Source organism: Myiozetetes cayanensis, unplaced genomic scaffold (genome assembly GCF_022539395.1).
Source record: "Myiozetetes cayanensis isolate MyiCay16 unplaced genomic scaffold, myiCay2020 scf1, whole genome shotgun sequence".
NCBI lineage: Eukaryota > Metazoa > Chordata > Aves > Passeriformes > Tyrannidae > Myiozetetes > Myiozetetes cayanensis.
Window position 1 is genome coordinate 87,661,632 of NW_026086604.1, and position 20,505 is coordinate 87,682,136.

A 20,505-nucleotide genomic window follows, 5' to 3' on the forward strand; every position below is an offset into this window, starting at 1 on the left:
TCTGTGAATTTTTAGCACCCTTTCTCTCACTAGGAAGTTCCTAATGCAGCCCCTTTTATAACCCAAGCTAGTTTCAGTGGACACAGTAATGATACCAAAGGGTCTTTACTTATCAGGGTCTTTGCTCGTGATAAATATTAGTTGACAGAAATGGCTCTTCCCATTGCAAAAAAAAAAACCTTGTAATTTTTTTAAGCAGTATGGCATGTTTTTGTTTGAACTTTCTCTTCCTCAGTCTCTGCCACACTTCCGCAGGAATGGCTGATGGATGAACTGCAAGCTGTTTAGAATGATGTAGGACAATTTGTTAAAGATTTGTAATAATCCATATTCCTGATGAATCTGATTGTTAATACTGTTTTTTGAAGTAGATTGGGGATTCCACTGAAATAAAAGCAGATGTTAAAATAATAAGGACTACAGTTTTTTCCCTTTGTTACTGAACTCTATGACCCTGGAAAACCTTAGCCATTTGTGTGGTTCTCTGATCATTTATTAAAGCAATTATTTCATTTTCCCCCTTTCTTTTTTTTTTTTTTTCTCTTTTTGTTGCTGAAACTACAGCTGAGGAAGTGGAAAGACTGGCTGCAATGCGTTCAGATTCTCTAGTACCTGGGACTCACACGCCTCCGATCAGAAGAAGAAGCAAATTTGCCACTCTCGGGAGACTTTTTAAGCCATGGAAATGGAGGAAGAAGAAGAGTGAAAAATTTAAGCACACTTCAGCAGGTAATGGTTGCGTTGGGGTCGGTTTGTTAATCTGGAACTTCTTGCTCAACAAGATCAAATATTTGTAATACGGCCTCAATTTATACATTTTTAAACTGTTGAAACTTGGCTTGGAGAGATTTATCAGATTCTAAGAGAATTTTAACTTTGTTACAAACTATTTCTTTTAGAAAACCCGAAACAACACCTAGAGCTAGAGCTCTTGTAGCACTGATTTAGCCGATTATGAATAAAGAAAATAGCTGTATGAAAAGATAATGCTAGTGGTCGATTTAGCCACATTCCAGCTCCTGTGGGTGCTAATAGAGGAGCGAGAAAATTACATGACAAAGAAGTTGAGACTGTATTGAGTAACTTGTGTAACCAGAAATTATTTGTTCCACTGGGCAGGAAAATGTGTCACTTGTTTTCTGAGAAAAACAAATCTCAGTTCCTGCCACACCCTTCCTTCTACCATCACTTTATAAACCTCCTTGTGCAAGACCCTTTATAATTAAAAAAATATATAGAAAACTTCAAAAATGTGGTTTTATAATGTAAATTGGTCTAAACAAAAATCCCAGATCTGGGCACTGGTGCACGCTGTGAAAGCTTTGTAATCTATTTGGAAGGCTTCTTTTCTTTGTTCTTTCATGTGACCGATAATTACTACATGTGATTTTGCAAGTCTTGAGCCCGTATTGTCTGTGAGAAAACATGGCTTGTTTTCCTGATTTCTTATTGTTCTCACTAGGACTAGAAAGAAAACAGTAAGTATCTTGCTCCTTCAAGTGCCAGATGAGGTTTGAGTTACATCCCAGTTGCTCTGTGCCCTGTGTATTGCACAGTGGAAGCTTTCAGGCAGGACTTGGCAGTACCTTCTGGCACCCCAAAGCCTGTACTCCTGAAAATGGCTCATAATCGGGCGAGAAGTCTCATTTAACTAAGTGTGAATTCTTGCATTATGTTAAATGCAAAATAAGAGTTTTTAAGGTTTATATCTAAAGGTGTTCTTTTACTGCATACAGTTTAGGCTGCTTTCTGATTCATCAGCCAAAAACTAATGAACTGTAATAGATGACTATATTACTCTGAGTGATAATAGTATTTTTTGACTTGACAGTTGAGAAGCTATTGTCACCAAAAATGACATGTTTCTGCAAAACAAAAGGCTTGTCTTTCATGTTCTGTCTCAATCATAACCATAGTGCGGTGTAGCAGGATTTCCATGAAAACCACATGGCTCTCAGGGATATGTAGACACTTTGGTGACATTTACTTTGAATCTAGTTTCAAAATACTAGATTGCTTGGTTACAACTAGTAGAAAAACCATGGCTATTCAGGAGGTACCACAGGTTGCCAAAGCCTGCCTGCTATTTATTTTTATGGTTTATCCAGCTCCAGGAGGTGAGGCTGAGCTGTGGTTAGACTGATTAGTTTGAAGATGGATTGAATATGCCTATACAATCTACTCTGGGCATCCCAAGAATTGTTATGTAGATTTTGCCCCATTACCAAAATATTTGGAAAGTACACAGTGATTAAAACCAGAGTTAAAGCATGAATTTTCTCAGAGGAATAGTAAGCTTTACCAGACATGCCAGCCTATCTCCTAGCCTAGTAAGAGGGACTTCAGTGTTTGAAAAACTAATTTAAAAGCTGGGTCTGCAGGAACATTTGTCAATTGCAGTACTGGATTTGATCTCAGTTGAATCCAAAACCATTCTTTTTTTTATTAGAAAAATTTCCATTTCTAGGAAGTTAACAGTATCCTGCAGCTGCTCTGCAAAATTTGTATTCCTGTCAGCTCCCCTGCTACTAACTGCAGCAAAATCGACAAGGATGTGAAATTTGCTAAGCACCCTGCAGAAGGCAGGGGTAGAGATTGACTTCTGGACTGTGTGAGAGCTAGGACCCCACAGTTTCCATCATCCCCAACCCCAGGGAACAGGAATCCACCAGCATCCCCCCCAGCAGTTAAGCAGCTTTTGGTTGAACTTTGGATGTGTCCTACAAAAGATTTTACACACACAAAACTAACATTTTTCTGTCAGCATTTCCATGACCTCTTGTCTAATACCTCTGATCTCACTGAGAAAATATATTTAATCTTTATAATAAATCAAAGGACAAGCTTGTGAGATGGCATAATGAGAGCCAGCATGAAACTTCATAATACAGGCATATTTTCTTCTAGTGCACTGATAAATGTGACACTTGGAAAAAAAATATTCCTATTAGTGTCCTACAGGCATGTCCCCAAGCTTTACCACCTGTGTAGAACATCAGTAATTATCAAAAATAATACTAATACAAGTATTTTATTAGGCTCTTATTTGCTGCAACAATAGAGTCCATTATTTTTAATGCTGAAAGTGGTAAGGGTCAAAACACATGGCCTTTTCTGGTGAAGCTTCCTTTGAAACTAATGGGAGTTTTTCTTTGGGAGAGGGCAGGAAGAGAGTCAGGCTGATATTTAAGGTTGAAAGGTTGCCTTTTTCTTGGTATTTCCAAATGCTGACATTTTGTATCTATATCTTTATCAGACTAAAAGCTCTGATTATTTATTCAGAGATGAACGTTTTAAAATATAATTCAGCAGTCAATTGGCAAAAAAACCCTTTAGGTTGGTAGGAAAAGTTATTTTCTGACACTTGGTAATTGCATAAGGTGAGACAGAAAATACACAATTTGATTGATGGGGGACCTTAATGTTATGCTTATTATATATGGTTCCTTTCAGCACATCAATACTCCAAGTGTGATGTTTGAGTATAGTAAGTCCCCCATTCTCCATCTTCATTATTGTATGGTCACAGGCATGCAGAAGGTTAAAAGGATGCATGTGTTTCATAGAATTTATATGTTTATAGGTTACGTTGGTTTTGATATCCCTGTAGTGACTACGCAGGAGGATCTAAAGTCTGACATTGCCTTGGTGCTGACTTAGTCATGAAGTTAAAAGTCACAGGTTTTGATGCAGAGATCTAACGCTTTTGCCTTGCAGTTGGTCTGTCTGTAAGCATCATCATTAGGTATTTTGTAGAGCAGCCCGAGCAGGTAGAAAAGATTGCACTGTGGGGTGATCTGTTGTTGCAGATGGTGAGCACCAGGTGAGCCCACATCTGGGGTTTGATCTGAACGACCTCTTCTGCTGGAAGGTGTTGTTTAAGGAGCTTGTAAAGGACATGCACTGTGAGTGACAGATGGGCCCGGCTGCGGACAGGCACAATCTCAGAGCAAACGGGAAGGGAGATTACACTCTGAGAGGGATGCCAGCATACCACAGCAGGAACAGAAACAAGTTAATTCTCACAGTAATTCTACTACTGGACAGAAGTTAAGTTCTCTGAAGCACAGAGTGTTTGTCAGGGTCAGGATTGCAAATCATTTCATCACGGAAGGTCCTATTGAAAGTTCTTTGATGGATGAAGAAACTCCTACAGCACAATAGAAACACTTCTGACAGTGAAGTTCTGTATACATAGAGTTAGAAAAAGAAATCCAACTCAACCACAGTTTTACTCATGCTATAGTCAAAAATACAGTCTATGTTTTTTAACTCACCTGAAATTTCATCTTGCACAGAAAGTGTGGAAACCTTTATTTCCACAGAGGGAAATAATGGCAAGGGCTGAGCCCCCCTTGCCAAACTTCTGAATGGCAAGATTATATCAGCTGATAAGATGGTTTCTGACTAGGAGCAGTCTCACTTATGTCAGAAGAAGCCAGGAAGAAATAGAGAGAGGGGGTTTTTCCAAGCACATTTCCATGGCTGGATGCAGCTGGGGTGGCTCCAGCAGGCTGCATAAGGTTTTTAAAGCCACACAGGGCTCTCTGGGAACCAGCAAAGCAGATAGCAAGAGAGAAGCTTACTGTCTCCTCTGCCAGACGTTCATCATTTTTTTTTAATACCTTGATCTTGTTCTGCTCACCTTGCTGTGAACTTGAAAAATATTCCTGTGTTTTGCTGGAGTGCCATACACATGCTGGTGAAATGTCATTTCCTGGCAATGTTTTGGAGAAGGAACTGCTTCTAAAATAAAAAAGCTTGAGGGAAGATAAATTCTGCACTTACTTGAGATATGATTGAAGGTTTTTTATCACTGCTTCTATCAAAAGCCAACTGTTTGCAACCTTTCATAAAAAAAAAAAAATATTTCAGCTGCTTGCAGGAGTTTGAATAGACAAAAATGTCTTGTTTTGTCATTTCCCCTTTCTGGTGACCTTTATTTTAAAGAATTGGTGCATCCGTCTTCCCCCATCCTTGCTCCCTGAATTGCAGTACTCCGGCAAAAGGGAGGAGGAAGCATTGTAACTTGTACTTGAAGAAAACTGGTTGGAAAGAGAAAAGCAGGAGATGGTGAGAAATTAAGGGGTGTGAGGAAAGCTCATCTGTAAGTACGAGAGGCAAGGGATTCAGTTATGTCTGGGTAAGGTACATTGACACCCTGTATAATGAGCAAAGAAAGACCTGTGTCAGAAAAAGGCTCCACAGTGGCTCTATTGCCAAGTAAATGGTTGTCTGAGACAATCAGTAATACTAAAGAGAGAAAAGGGAATCTTTTGAACTCAACCTTTCCATCTAGGTACTTTGAAACCTTTCATTTGTGTCGCAGATTCCCCTCCTAGAAATACTTACAATTCCTTCCACAAGGCAGCGATCTCAGATGAGTCGTCTGGTGCCACAGCTCCCATCCCCAAAACCTGTGGGTGAGCTAGTGAGCCATGTCCTGTTCTGTGACCAAAAATAGATGTGGCTGTTACTTCCCGGCCTCATTTTTGGGGTGCTCTCCTGAGAATAGGGAAAACCTGCTCCTGCTTCATGTAAAGCTTCATTTGCTTAGTTGTAGAGGTTGGTGTCCTAGAACTTGTCTCAAGGTGTAGGACTAGAGAGTTGGAAGGGGTAAACACTGGGGCTGAAGTAGACCCAGGATATCAGAAGAGCCAAAAGGCAAACCAGTGTGAGCCAGGCATCATCAGTGGGGCTGGGGGACATTGGGCTGGGAGAGTAGGACTATGAGGGCAAGATCTGTGGGTTGATCTGCTGCCAAGGGGCCTTAAGCCTCTTTTAATAGTCATCTGTACAGAGGATCACAATCTTCTCTTGTTAGCAGTTAGTCTGTTAGACAGGAAAGGCTGAGGTCTGCATGCTAGATCTAAAGACTTAAGCCTAATAATGTAGACAATGCCAAAAAAAGGCAGTATGTGAATTGTTTCCGTTTGCTTTTCAGGGAGGGTATAACATGCTCTTCCATTTGCTTTCATTCTCATTCAAGCCATTTAAAGATAATCAAGTGTGCCAAAACAAAATCCACTCAGGCAACTTTTAGCTGCCTCGCTCCCAGAATCTACATTAAAACCAACATTCATTTAATGTTCAGATGCTATTTTTTTCCACTTGCTAAGCCTTGGTGCTTTGGTTTTTCCAACCAGATTTTTTTTTTAAAAATGCTCTATAAAAAATCATATGTCAATGTGTTTATGTAAGTTAAGTCAGCAGAGGGATTGCTTAAATTGGAAACACTTACAGGCAAGGACTTTCAATGTTTCTGATGAATAAGAAAAGGAAAACAAAATGTGGTAAATCTGTTCAATTAGAGGAAATGCTATTCATAAACCATACCCAGATCATTTTATTCCTACTGCCTATTACTTCTAACTACAACAGGTAAATATTTTGAACTTTTCTTTCCAGAATATTCCAATCAAGAGAAATTAAATTATGTGTTGCCAAGACTTCTCTGAAACCTCCTGCTTTGCCAGTGCATGCCTCTTGTGTTCTCTCATGTAAAACTCTCAGGCAAAACTCTCAGGCTATTAAACTAGTCATGCTATTTTGGAAAGACCTCTGCCTGGGGAAACAAAGGAGAGGTGCTGCCTGCAGACATGCCTGCCCTCACCTCTGCCTGTACTTCTGAGGAGATGGTCTATGGGTTGAGAGACTTTGGGTGGTTTTTCCAAGTACCAGGTTATTGAAATCATATCCACAAAGGTCCTATTTTCCAGATGAAAAGAGTGGTTTTGTTTGGATCATTGGCTGACAAAGATAACTGTGTTTTAAAGCACATAATGGTCCCATTCTGTTCTTCTGAATTTTATTTAATATCTACTGTGATTCCATGTGAAAGGTATTAATATTTCAGTTATAATTCCTCTTATACTTGCAGGCCAGATTGTCTCTAGGTTTAGGTATGGAGAACAGAAGTAATTATGGGTTTTCTTCCTTCATGGTCTTATTCTGACTGACTTGGAAATGTAATTCTGAATCAGTGTTGAGAAAGACAGTGGGGTCTGCCCTGCAGGCTGGTTGGATCTGAAGTCACCATAAAGCCTGAAAGACCCCAAAGTCCTTTGCGTTCTCATTCGTGACAAAACCTGTTAATACTTCTGTATTAAACCCCCAATGATCTTTTGATGTGAGACAGTGAACAGGTGACTCAGACACTGGTCCCAGCCAGGTACTTTTGCTGTGCTGAAGCAGCTCACAGAGCATTAACGCATCACCAAAAATCACTGATCATTTCCAAGATTTTGGGAGAACAGAGAAAAATGGCACTGGTCTAAAGCTTAGTCTAAAGTTGCAAAAAGGAGCTTTGGTTTTGTTAAAAACCAGCAGTACAACCACTTTTCAGAGTTAGTAAGGATGTTCAGTTTTCTGATTTTTTCGAGAGAAGTGCAAAATGTCAATCTCTGAAGAAAAGTGCCATTTTACAGGAACTTGGGCTGGTCACAAATGCACATTAAGTGAAGCAAATATTTTTATCTGAAGTAAATTCAAAAGAAAAAGCGTATTTCAGTGTTTTCTAGATGAATCTTAGAAGAGTTTTTTATTCAAATCTAGATTTCTCTTTGGAATTTGAACTAGATATTAGTAAGTATAGGTAAAAATTTTAGTTTCAAATATAAAATGGCTTGATAGACAAGAAAACATTTGTATTTTAGGTCTGCTTGTGTTCAAAGACTGAATAAAAATCCATTTTTAGGTTGGGGTTTTTTTTTTGCATTGGTCCAAAACTGAACACTTGATGTATTTTGAATTTTGGAAGTGAAAAAAAATATTCTAGGAATGCACATAACTTCTCTTTGCATGCACTGACGTTTTCTTAATGTCTTTTGAGAAAGTAGCCAGAAAATTGTACCAGATTTCACACAAAACTCTAGGCAACAGTTTTACCATTCTGTAGAGGGAGCAAAAACTAACCTGTCTATCTGCTTACGGATGAGGAACCAAAGATACACAGAGATTCTTACAGCCAGTGGTTATTTTCAACTTCACAATTAGATAAACAGCCCAAAGCTTAGGGTGGCAGAAGGCACTTCCTAGCAAGAGAAAGTGATGGCAAACAAAAATGTTTTCTTCCTTATTGCTGGAATTGTAAATTATCAGTGTTTTGAGATTTGTCATTTTAAGGAGATTAAAAGAATTCAAGTGCATTCGGAAGTTGCAGATCTGATTTGTACAAAGAAGGCAGTGAAAGCAGTTGTCTATTTTTATACTTGAATTGTCAACTGGAAGCTCCTGGTTCAAAAATGGGGGGTATAATCACTCCTCTGGGAGCATGTATTCTACTGCAGAGCAGTACAGTTGTGTGCTCCTGAGATCTGCTGCAGAACATTTCCAGTGTTTAAGAAGAGGGCTTTGCTTAGCTGGACTGAAAAATACCTTTGGGGATTGTTCCAGCCTTGTGCCAGCTGTAATGGAACGTGTGAAACGAGGCCTTTAAATGTGTCCCTTCTTACAGGAAAGAGATGTTTAATGAGGCTGTTTGGTTTTTATGCTAATTACATTTCCAGCTGCTGTGTGAAGATTATATGAGGCCACCCAAACCATAATGCTGCAACATAATTCTAACAATGCATTCATGTTAAAATAATATAGTAATACAATTAATCTGTTAGAAAATGTACAAATTTTGATGATTGAAAACAGATGCTGTTAACACCATAAGCTTTTGCATGGTATATTTATTAGAGAACGACATTCGTTGGAGATGTTTTAAGAACTGTTTTAGCAACAAATCAGCAATAATGAAATATCTGGCTGTGGGGAGAGAAAACAAGTGTGTTTGGAAGAAGCTCATTCTTGTGTAAAAAATTGTTGTATATCCTCAGCTGCTATTGCTGTGACTCATGAAGATAGTGTCTTCCTCAGACTGGTCCTTACAGGTTATTTTAGAATGCTCTCTTTTAACAACAAAATGCATTGAAGCTGACTTATTTTTAGGTTGCATGTGAAGCATGGAAATTAATTAGTATTTCTAAGACTGCTGGCTTTTGTTCTTCCAGTTTTCACTGCCTTTTCAAAGGCACGGGAGAAAATAGCAACGTTTAACAGTGACACGAAGCCATGAGGCATCTGGTCTGTGATGCGAACAAAGACAGCAATAGCAGGCAGCTGTCGCACCAGGTTATCCTAGTGGCACAAAAAAGCTGCAGGTCCTTACTGTCAGGGTGTTGGCTGGTCCCAGCATCCTGCTTTTGAGCATTTCACAGAACCATAAAATCGTTCAGGTTAGAAAAGACCTTTCATATCATCAAATGTGACGATACTCTGGATCATTTTGGTTATTCCACCAAAGTAGCAGCCATTGAATAGTGTCATACAAATATGTCATCTGTCGGTAGTCTGTGCTGTGCACATGCAAGTCTTGAGACACAGTGTAGTCCACTGGTGGCACCACAGAGACCCAGTGCTTCAGCTGGGGAAATTGCTCAGTGACTCCACTGGTTTCCCTGCACTTTGGTGAGGGTGGTCCTCTGAGAAAAATGTAGAGGAAACCTCCTTTTAGATGCTGCTGCCAAATAGTTGCTGAAAGGGAAATTTGTTAGATGTCTTCATTTGGAAGTGCTTTTCAGGAAATTTTATTCCTGGAATACTATTTTGCTCTCGCTCAGTGTTTCCCACAGGGGGCCTCTGACCCGTGTTGTGATTGGGAAATGGATTGGTACAGTAATATGAGTATGCAGCCCAATGAGTCTAATCTGATGGGATTTTTTTAATCACAGTAGCTGCCCTTTATTTCCATGACCATGAATTGCATTTAAAAGGCACATACAGCTAGATGTATAGGGTATTGCCAACAGAGATGAGAATTTCAGCTCCATGGGGATCTGAAACATGGATGGCAATCACCCAGACAAAACCATTAGTTTCATGAGCTCTTTCCAGGGATGCTGGAAATAGTATATTGAGGAATGGTAAATAGTTGCTAGAAAGACAAACTGAATTGCCCTGTGTACAGAGGTGTAATAGGAAAAAACAGATTATTAATTAGGAATCACATTATGAATTGGAAATCAAGTCTAAGACTTGTTTATTCTAGGACCTGTTTATACATTTTAACTTGAATTATTTAAACCATAAATATGAAGCAGATTAGTTATAACATCATGAACCCTTGGGTGGATGTTTATGAAGTTCATAAACTCATTCATTTTATTTTAACTCATTAAGGCAAACTCAGTTCTGAATTAAAGTGTCCAGACAAGTGTTTAATGTGGCATTGGTGATCCTTCTGGAATTACTTAACTCAGATGGATTTTCCTGAGCACCCGCATAAGTAAACATGGGAGCTACTGTGCAGGAAAAAGTGGATCAGATAACTGCCTGAGCTGCCACAAGAGATGGGTTCTAGAGGCTCTCTTTGGTGAAAGCTACACTTGGCTTCTTGGACTGCCTGAGGGGTGAAGGAAGTCCAAGGTGTTGATTAGAGAATTTATTGAAGAGAGAAAGCTGTTGTGTGCTCTTCCAAATTCTGGTGCTAACACATCCTAGTCTTGTTGCGAGAAACACCTATAGACTGTTGGACTCCCAGGTATTGCAGGACCTAATTGCAGTTTCACCGGGCCTTTTGGTCTGTCCGTGTGTGGGGTTTCTTCAGAACTGCAGCTCAACAAGTCAAATATTTCAGAGAGAATCTTGGATTTTGGTAATAAAAAAGATTATTAAAATATAGAAGAAAGTCTTGAAAAACAAAAGCATGGGGAAAAAATACAAATCCTTGTTAGAAGTTAAACTCAAGATTGGAAGAAACTTACAGATTTTCTGAATATTCATAGTGTGCTTTATTGATACACTTTCAGATGAATGTTTCAGTTCTGTAGTATGGTCTGTATAAAGAAGTAGTTAAAAATAAAACTTATTTTGGTTTCCAGTTGTTTGTATAAGCTGAAGACATAATGCTATCTGTTGTTGACTACATCTAAGTTGCTTATTATCTACAGGATATCCTATGCTTTTAGATAAAAGTAGTGACGGAATAGATTCATGATGCTGACTATCACTCCCTATTCCTTTTGTCTTGCAGGAATAGCAGGTGTATGTTTCTAGGTTGAAAAATGGAGTATCTTGGTCTCTTACTTTGCAGGTGAATATGTCCATTTAGATTTTTAAAGGATAGACCTTAGTTCCTCTACAAAAGGTTTTAATTTGGTAATTAACACTCTTGGTCTGTTATATCATCAGAGTTCTCCAAGTTAATCAGGCAATCCCAAACAATTCTGTTTATTAGAACAGGCAGTAAAAGTCATGTTTTTGCTGTGGTGAATTATACTTTTTCAACTTAACCAACGACATTGTTTGCCCATTTTAAACGAAAAGTTATTAGGGAATTTATGTTTGCCACTAGCTACCTCTTGAATCTGAAAACACCAACTGCTCACCTCCCTATGTTTCGCAGGAAGCTCGTGGTCTCCATGTGCTCTTCATTTATTCCTTAGTTAAAAGTAGCATGGGACCAACAGCTGAATGTGCACAGATAAGCAAGTGCTCTGAGGAAGGTCCAAAGAATGCCCAGGCATGCTGCTGCCTGAAGGCAATGACATACGTTTGTGCTGAAAATGGTTGACAATGAGTTTCATTTTCTTCCTGCTAAAGCTGATGAGCTCTCCCCCTGTCCTCACTGGTCACAGGGTGCCTGGCAGGCACCAAAAGCCTTTGCTATGAATACCAAAAGCCTTTGCTCATATGGAGAGGCTACAAAGGCTACTGCCAGCTACGCAGTCTCCCTTCTGAGGTGCTTTGTTCCCAGAAGAAGACCATGGGACTCAGTGGGTGCTCAGCTCTTTGCAGTAATAAACAATAATGTCTAGAGGCCATAACGTTTCCAGAGTGTGCCCAAATACTTAAAACATACCCTTGCAGCCTTTTATGGTTAAGTTCTGCTTCAAGACACTTTGAAGCCTATGAATTTTCTATCACTATCATCAAGAATCGATACTGCATTTACATTTTTGTGCTGGCACTTCTATATTCAAAACTGTACATGTACCTCTAATAGCCTGTATGCTTTATGGACCTGATCAAAAGCCCCATAAAAATGATCATTTGATTCTCTCTGGTTTTCGTGGGCTTAGAATCAAGCCTGTATTTAGTCACAGTAGCATTCCTCCCAATTTCATATGAGAAAATATGCTACAGGTATATTAAACATCAATTAAAAAAAGATGTAGTTGGCTGTGAGTGAAATATTCAGATGACATTTGGGCTACAGTTTACATACACCTGAGTGGTAGTGTTTTTTCTTACTAGCTAGTGGCTTCCTGTGCATTATCTCAATCCTCAATCTGGAGGATTTTAGTTCATAGTTGTGGAAAAAAACAACCCAATAATTCCAAGAGGAACAGAACTTATGAAATGCAATTTTGTATGGATTGCTTCTTCCTGAGTCTTTCGCTGTCTGATTACGAGCCTAGGAATGGCAGTTTGGATCAATTTTCCCTAAACAGCTTCCTGGAACTTTGGAAACACTACAAATTTATGATCGTTTGTCCTGACACCAAACTTAGCCAAAGTTGGAAACAGGTAGTGAAATTATCAATGAAGGAGGTAAAGCCACTGCTACTACTAGAAATATGCAGGAATGGATGGGAGAAAACAGACATTGGCTGGCTACTACAGAAATGGATAGCTTGGCTGTTCTGGTTTTAGACAAGGCATGAGTTTGGAAGGGTGGCAACACACATGATATCCTTTTACAACCTCAGTGCTAACTCCAGAATGTCTGGAACATGTCTCATCAAATGTACTTCAAGGAGATAGCGAAGGCAAGGATCAGGACAGGGAACTTCTGAGAAATTGCTTATGGAAATAATTTGGGGGTTTATGATCAGTGGAAAATCTATGTGTGTCCTCACTCTTCAACTTGCTTTGAAAAGAGCCAGGCTGTGAATGTCACTCTCCAGGTATTTGTGGGGTTTGGATAAGACTCCCTAGAGAGACAGGGAGATTTCTCTGCAGACAAACAAATGTAGAACTGTTGTGGGAAGATTATTACAGAAAATTCATGTATATTGATTTATAAATTAAAATAATTAAATCAGTGACAGCTACTCTTAATTAGTAATAGATCTAAACTGACCCTGCAGTCAGTCAGGCATCCACTGTTGATCTCCATAACACAGAACTCTATCATGTTGGCAGCATCAATGCAGGAGCTCTAGCACGTGTACTCATCCTTTGTACTAACCAAGTCCATACTCTTATCTTTTATTTAGATGCAATGTTTATACTCCAGAAAGCTTCCAGTTTGGAATGGCTACCTCTAAATATTGATGTTGACTTTTTGCATCTGAATCTGCAAAGGCATTGCACTGAAATGAGAGGCCAGTGACGCTGTGGTATTTCTGGCAATAATGTGCAGACAGCATTCCTGCAGGCTAAAATGCACTGCAAGAAGCTGACAAAACCAATCAAAATCCCCCCATTTGTTAGTCTAGCAGATTAGTCTATTTTCTGATTTCACTGCAAGGGTTGTGAGACTGGGTTAACTCAGCTGCCCTCATTTGAGTGGCTGCACTTAGATCAAGCCAAGCCTCAGCTGTGTCATTCATGATGTCGCACCTTCTGAATGCAGGCAGCTGAGGCATGAATTACTGCCCCTGAATTAACAAAATTAATGCTTATTCACATTTTGGTCAGGACATTTTAGTTGGTATGCTTGCATCTGTTGAGAGGGAGTTAGCTGTGTTCCTCTTGCAGAGGGTTGTGAGTGAGCCCCCTGCCACTACCTCCCATCAGTCAGAAACCATTAACAGCATCCCATCTGTGATCCCATGTGCTGACACCTGAACACTGGTTTCCAGGAGAGCGGAGCACCTGGTGCCAGTGCAGACATAGCTATTTTGCAATTTTTTTTTGTCTTCTGGCACTGGTTCATTTGATGAATTGAGCTGGCTCTGAGATCTTCTGGATAGTCATGACATCTTCCTCCTTGGGTCCTGACCATCAAAATGACCACTGAGAGAAAGAAGTTTTATTTGACTAGGATCCTCAGAATGTGTATGTGGAATTATATGCCCAGAGGGAGAGAGTGACTTTTATGTGTGATATCTGTTGTCTTGGCAACATGGTTTCATCCAGGACATACTATGTATATTTGAGTGCCCTTGTTGCCCCACACTGCAGTATGAGTTGTATTGGTCTCTTTTCTCTCCTTGCATCCTTAGAAGGGAAGACTATAAAACTGATCATTGCAGATACACAGGATAGAAAAGCCACGGGGGAAGAGAGCTGAGACGCTCCCCTTCTGTGCTAATTGAAAATACGCAAAATCATAGTTCACTGCACAGATAAGTGGGAGAAACAGAAGACAGGCTTTGAGGATTGCACTATCTAATAAACCCAGCAGTATCTCCAGAAGAGCAAGGCTTTCTCTTAGCCAGTGTCAGAGCAAACACAGTACCAGTATGCATATTATGAATAAATTGGTGTGCATCGTTGGTCTGAAACTCCCTGTAGGTTAAGATGAACAAAGCAATAGCTATTTCAAGCACATGTGGCAAGGTATGGACTAAGTGAATTACTTCTGCTGCTGGTCTAATGATGCCTCTTGTGCTGCAGAGAAGCTGGATAAAAAGAGGGCTAATATTTAGGAGCCCTAGATCCATATTATAGTTGATTTGTGGCAAGTAGGGTAGAATCTCTCTATTCATGTAACATCTGCTAGTTCTGTAAAACCTTTATGTATATATGCTTATGTCCTACTTTTTTCCCCTAGAATCTATACACGTGTTTGAGCTCACTCCATTGCCTCCCTGCAGCAGATGATGTAGGGCACTTTTTTGTCTTTTAAACTCAGTTGTAAATTCTCATCACATTCAGTGACAACAGGCCTGACCCTATATAAAAATGTAGTGAAGGCAGGAGGCTTTCTACTGGATATCTAGGGCACTTCTGTTACTGAGAAGACCATTTTAAGTAATGCTTTCAAGGAAAGAAGAACACAAAAAATACCCACACGTTTATTAGAGGAGATAACTGTGGAACAAAATTATGTTGATGAATAACAAACAGGAAATTGTTTACAAAATGCTGATTTCTGGGTCATCATTTGCTTAATTTTTCCTGTTTCGTTTTGCTTGAATAATGTAAATGCACTGGTCCCATTAATCTCCAGGATATCTTTAGTAATTTTCAATTACTAGTTGCTTGTGCGAGTGTTTCCCGAAGTCTTTTGAAGTGGGACTACCTCTGTGTAAGAAGAGAGTCTCATGAGCCACCCTCTCATCCTGTTCCTGACTCCTCAGCATCCCTATGGTAATCAAACCAACTGCTTATGTGGAAAAGTAATATGAGGAAACCACTGAGGCAATTTTAGTTGTCTCTTAATGAAATGTAACAGCTGGAAATCAGGAGGAGCATGATCACCATGGGACCAATCAGACCTCTGTGGAGAAGCAGCAAGTGCTGGGTAAACCACAATCAGTATGTCTGTATTGAGAGCAGTGCTGTACTGAGTGGGTAGGTAATACTATTGTGGAATGCCTAAATCCAAACACCACTTTTATTGAATTTCACTAAGAATTAGGCTAGGAAATATAAATTAAGCAGTTGACAAGATTTAAAAAAATTGGAACTAATCCTGAGCTGACGTGAGCAGACTGACCCATGCATTCTTAACATTGGCCTGCAACAATTTTTGTGCCATAGGATATCCTCTCCAGCCAATGGCCCTCTGCATTTTACTAAAACCTGAGCTGCTTTCTATTCTTTCAAGTTTGTCTGCTTTGAAATTGCTCAGAGTGTACCTCTGGAGAATTCTGTTTCATTTTTCCATATCATGTGAAAATCCTTAAGTCAGATAGCAGCTTCTTCAATACAATGCAAGCTGAGTCTCCAGTTCTTCCTGCCAGAGGTGTCCTAGACAGATGTTGACAGTATCATGTTCACTGCAGGAATTGACAGCAGAAGACCACTTTACCCATGGTAGAAACAGAACATGCAAAAGAGACGTGGCATGATTCACCACTCACATTTCAGCCCTTTTTCATCAGGTAAAATGCCTACAGAAGTCCTGGATTCATGCAGAGAATAACTCCCACAGTGAAGAAACTGTAAGAGACAACCAGCAGGGCCTCGTCCAAAGCTGTGCTTGCCTTTGGGTATCTCAAGCAGGCATCTAGGCCAGATCCTTGGCTCGCAGTATTTTCTCAGCTTGTCTTCTGTCCTGCAGCCCAGTGGGCAGGCAAGGAGAGGATAAACAAACACAGATTGCCTTAAAGTCATGCTAGCCACAGAGCAGGGGTAGGCAAAGATTTCACTTCATTTTATTTTGCAGTGTGATCTTTTCCATTTTTTTTTTGTAGTTAACACCAGTGTCACCTGGATAACACAAAGCAGCAAATAACAATTGATTTTTGCTTACATAAGATCAAGTTGTACTTTGCTTTACGTCTTTATTTCAAATATCTCAGGTCAAATTTTGTGTGTGTCTATGTCTAGGTATTTCCTATTAAATCTATAAGGCTGAGTAACACATAAGGCATTATAAATAAAAGCATAACTTTTGCGCCAAAGTGCATTGTTCTTCCAGTCTGTGTATTTTAATTGTCAAACTGATTCCTAATTTGAAGTGAACCTGTGCTCAGTGCTTGAAGATAAAAAGTATGTGGTAGACAATACAAATGAGGAACAAAGAATCTAGATGGCAGGAAGAGAAGCAAGCATGAATAGATGTGATTACTGTATATTTACACATACTCTCATGCATTCTTTCTTACTTTTCTCTTTCTAGTTTTAAAAACCTAGTCAAAATCCATATACTGATGATATGTAGCTCATAAACTGTATTTTGGCAGCACGTGCTAGCTGTGGATTGATGTCAGCAACTATTCTATGAGTTTAAGTGTATTAAGAATCGTGTAAAGACTCAGCTTAGGGAGTGAACCATCTAGAGCAGCTTATTCAAGGGTAATATATATAGAGAAAGAGATATATAGAGAGAGAAATATATAAATAGAAGTTACTGCATAACTCAGTAAGCTGGAACAAGTTGGAGAGGCATAAAATGGTATATGTTCTAGTTCTTACTAACCATGTTTTATTTTAATTTGTTGGTTTTGCTATATAATTTAGAAACCATTCCCATGCTTGCCATTTTTAGCCTTGATTATGTAAATATATGCATATTTTATGTTACCTTTGAATTTAATTTGTGCACTGAATGACCCTGAGTAGAAGTAAGAGCAACGGAGCACATAACAGTAGTAGGTTTCTGTTTTCAGCTTCTAGCTTTGAAATGAGACATTTAGGGTCTTTTGAAATTAGAAATTTAGGGTCTTTTTTCTTATTTGATTAATGCTCCCCCAAAAATACAGACAACAACAAATCTCTAACAAGTAAAATGTTTTATTAGATTTGCAGGGTTCCTAGCCTGGACCTGTGTAAGAAAGTGCCTAATTCTTCCCATCTCCTCATATTTCAGTATGTGGCTCAGGAGGGATAGTGTGTTTCCTCCAGATGTATATTAATGTGCGCAGGCATATGCTCTTTCCTCCTGTCTAGGATTGTTAAAGTCCAAGAGTTTCAGATAAACAATTCCTATTGTTTTTAGCTGCAACAGAAATGCTTAGTGGCCAGGAAGCTAAGGAGAAATGAAAAATTTCACCCCAATTCCTAATATTTTGCATGTCTACATGTTTTTCACATGTTCAGAGGGGCCCAAGACATTCTCAGGCGTTTCTGAGTGTTCCTAAGTGAAGTGCCAGAACAATGCAGGTGAATTGGGTTGTGGGTGACTTCAGGCTTTCATGGGAATGTTCAGGCAGGTGAAACTGCACAAACTGGATCTGACAGAATAGACACTTGCACACAGTGCTGTAAGCTCAAGAAGGCTACACAGCATGGAGCAGCATGGTGGAAATGGTGGAAATTCATGGAAAACAGGCAGTATAAAAAACCAGTCAGGCACCATTTTCAGTGCTGCCAGCACCAATCTTTTGCAGAGACAGTAAAGAAACTCTCACACTGATTGGTGGATTCCTGCGAAATGTAAATCCTGATAAACCTAGTTTAGTGCTCCTCAGATGTCTTGTTGATGTGTTTGTGCTTACCTGTCCCACTTCTGCTGGCTACTCTGTGCTGCTTACAGCAGTGGATCAGTTGGAAGAGATTCTGTTTGCAGTGAAGTTGTGGCTGTCTAAACCTGTTCCTGGTGATTCCAAGATGGGGAAATAAATTGGCAGTCTGCCTTTGCCTCAGTGAGCATGAAGGTGGAGCTGCCAATCCTTTGGCAATTTTACTATTTGGACTGCCTTCCTGTTTGAGAATAGCAGGTCTTTAAAAATATGCCCCTAGTTGTGGTTTTGCAGCATCAGTTTTTAGAGGTGTATGTAATGTAGGTAGTTAATTAGATCACTTCAGTGCTAATGAAGTGCTTTTGAAATTCTTGGAGAGCTTTACCTGTGGCAGTTCTTGTCAAAGCTATATGTGCCAAGTGTACCCGAACCTCAGTCAAATGTATTAGGATGAGAATAGGTAAATTTGATGCTCCATCAAAAAATCCATAATGCTTATTCTGACCTGGGTTTATCAGAATGCTAGCAAAACAATTTCAGGATTTTAAACATTTTAACAGTAATATTACATTTGTCATGTTGTTTCCCTACTCTGTTCCACTTAATTACAGGAGAGTAAAGTGGAAATACTGTCTTTGATTACATCTCCGTGCCCTGCTTGAGAATAAAAGGATTGCTCTGCTGTACTGAGAGCAGTATCTGACCGACAATGGCAGTAATACCATCTGCTAATTAGAGGATCTGGCAAAACAATTGCCATTTTCTACCTAAATTAGAAAAGTATTCAGTAGAATCTGTGATTATTCTTCAGTTTGGGGGATAGAAGGCTTGCATTAGGACAGACAAATAACCGCTTATTAACAAAATAGGCTGGCACTAGAAAGACAAAAGCCACCATTCTTTAAAAGGAAAAAATGCAACACTTCTCACCTGGAGCATATGGTGTGTACCCATCTGTGTATGTGCACATCTCACAACTCTTGCTTGTTAACTGTATTATTTTAATACTAGTCCATAGTATTCCACAGCACAGCAGCAATAGGGGTGTTTGAGAAAAGGACAAAACATATTATTGCAGCACTTTATGAAGAACAGCAGGAGATCACAAACCACTTAAGCTGCCCTGCCACAGAAATATGATTATGTATTTATAAAGATTAATTTTTAATAATGCTGTTAGCTACAAATGTGCCTAGATCCCATATTTGGGTACAAATATTCCTTGAACTCTGGTAAGGTTCACATCTAAATTCACAACAATGAAATATGTACAACATTTCAACTAGGTCTGGAATGTACAAAAAGGCTGGGTATTCAGTTACCATGAAAATTTCATACCTGATTGAATATTACTGGAAATTCTTGTGTTTGTGTTACAACTATGCCTATCGTTCATTTATTTTGATGTATAGTCAGAATAATGCTGATGCTGCAAAGAAAACTGTAGCCCTATTGTTCTCGTTGTGTGTAACTCATGACAGTGCAGAAGTGGTATTAAACAGACCAGAAAAACAAATACACATACATTCATATACTGAGCATTATCCATTTAAACATATTTTCATATAATAGCGTTATAATCTGGGGACTGAAAACCCAGCAGCACTACCATGATCGGACTTTGTAATATCTTCATCTAAGCTTCTGGAGGCTGATGTGCATTTGTATATTAAAGCTGCTTTGAACCCTGTGTGGAGAAACCTCCATGAAATTCAGAGCCAGGAGAACCAGCCCTGTGGAATTTGCCTTTCTCAAAGAATGAATTACTGGGGAAAAAAAATGTTACAATCCGTGGACATCGCATCCCTCTTGCTTTTCACTTTCAAGTGTAAGTCCTCTGCAGGGACTTTTCATTAATGAAGTCTCTTGAGTTAGTTGTCCTTTCTCTGTGTAAGTTTATGGTCTGGAATGGACAGCCTGGCTCAAGTCACTGCTCTTTCCAGAGGCTCCTGGTGGCAGCTTGGACAAGCCATGTTCAGTAGTAGCTGTCCTGCACACAGCTGCTGTGGTTGAAACCATAAAGAAGGGTGTTAAGATGTTCTCTGTACATGGGTTAATCTTTTCCATGTAATATTCTCATAGGTACAAGGTATATACTGCATAATATTAGACATTTCTCAAAAGAGATACTTCAGAGCAAAACTATGGGGAGACCTCAGAGACATAAATGGAGGGTGGAGGAGAGAAACATTCTGCACTGAGGAAAATTTTTTTATCCAAACTTAGCAATGGGCTTTGACATTATTTTGGTGTTACAAATGGCAATACTCCCCTGTATCTTTGAGTAATTTATAATGAACAGAAACAGCTCCTCATGTCATAGATTGCCCATCCCTTAGCATATTTTCCCAAAGAAAAACTATAGATGTGTTACTTAAGCATTAAAATTTTGCATACCTAACTTTCATAAGTATTAGTCTGGAAAAACATCTCTTCATTTGATTTTTCATTTGTTTCAGTCATACATATCTGACTATTGGCATTTTCTTTTCATAAG

General features: G+C 39.2%; 1 protein-coding gene across 7 annotated transcripts in view; it reads left to right on the top strand.

Moving 5' to 3' along the window:
- PHACTR1 (phosphatase and actin regulator 1) overlaps positions 1-20,505 on the top strand; it is a 302,097-nt gene that overhangs the window by 179,340 nt on the left and 102,252 nt on the right. For all 7 annotated transcript variants that reach the window (XM_050310010.1, XM_050309928.1, XM_050310224.1 and 4 more), the window contains one exon: positions 565-729. In XM_050310010.1, coding sequence (XP_050165967.1) covers positions 565-729 — 165 coding nt within the window. The remainder of the gene's footprint in view (positions 1-564; positions 730-20,505) is intronic.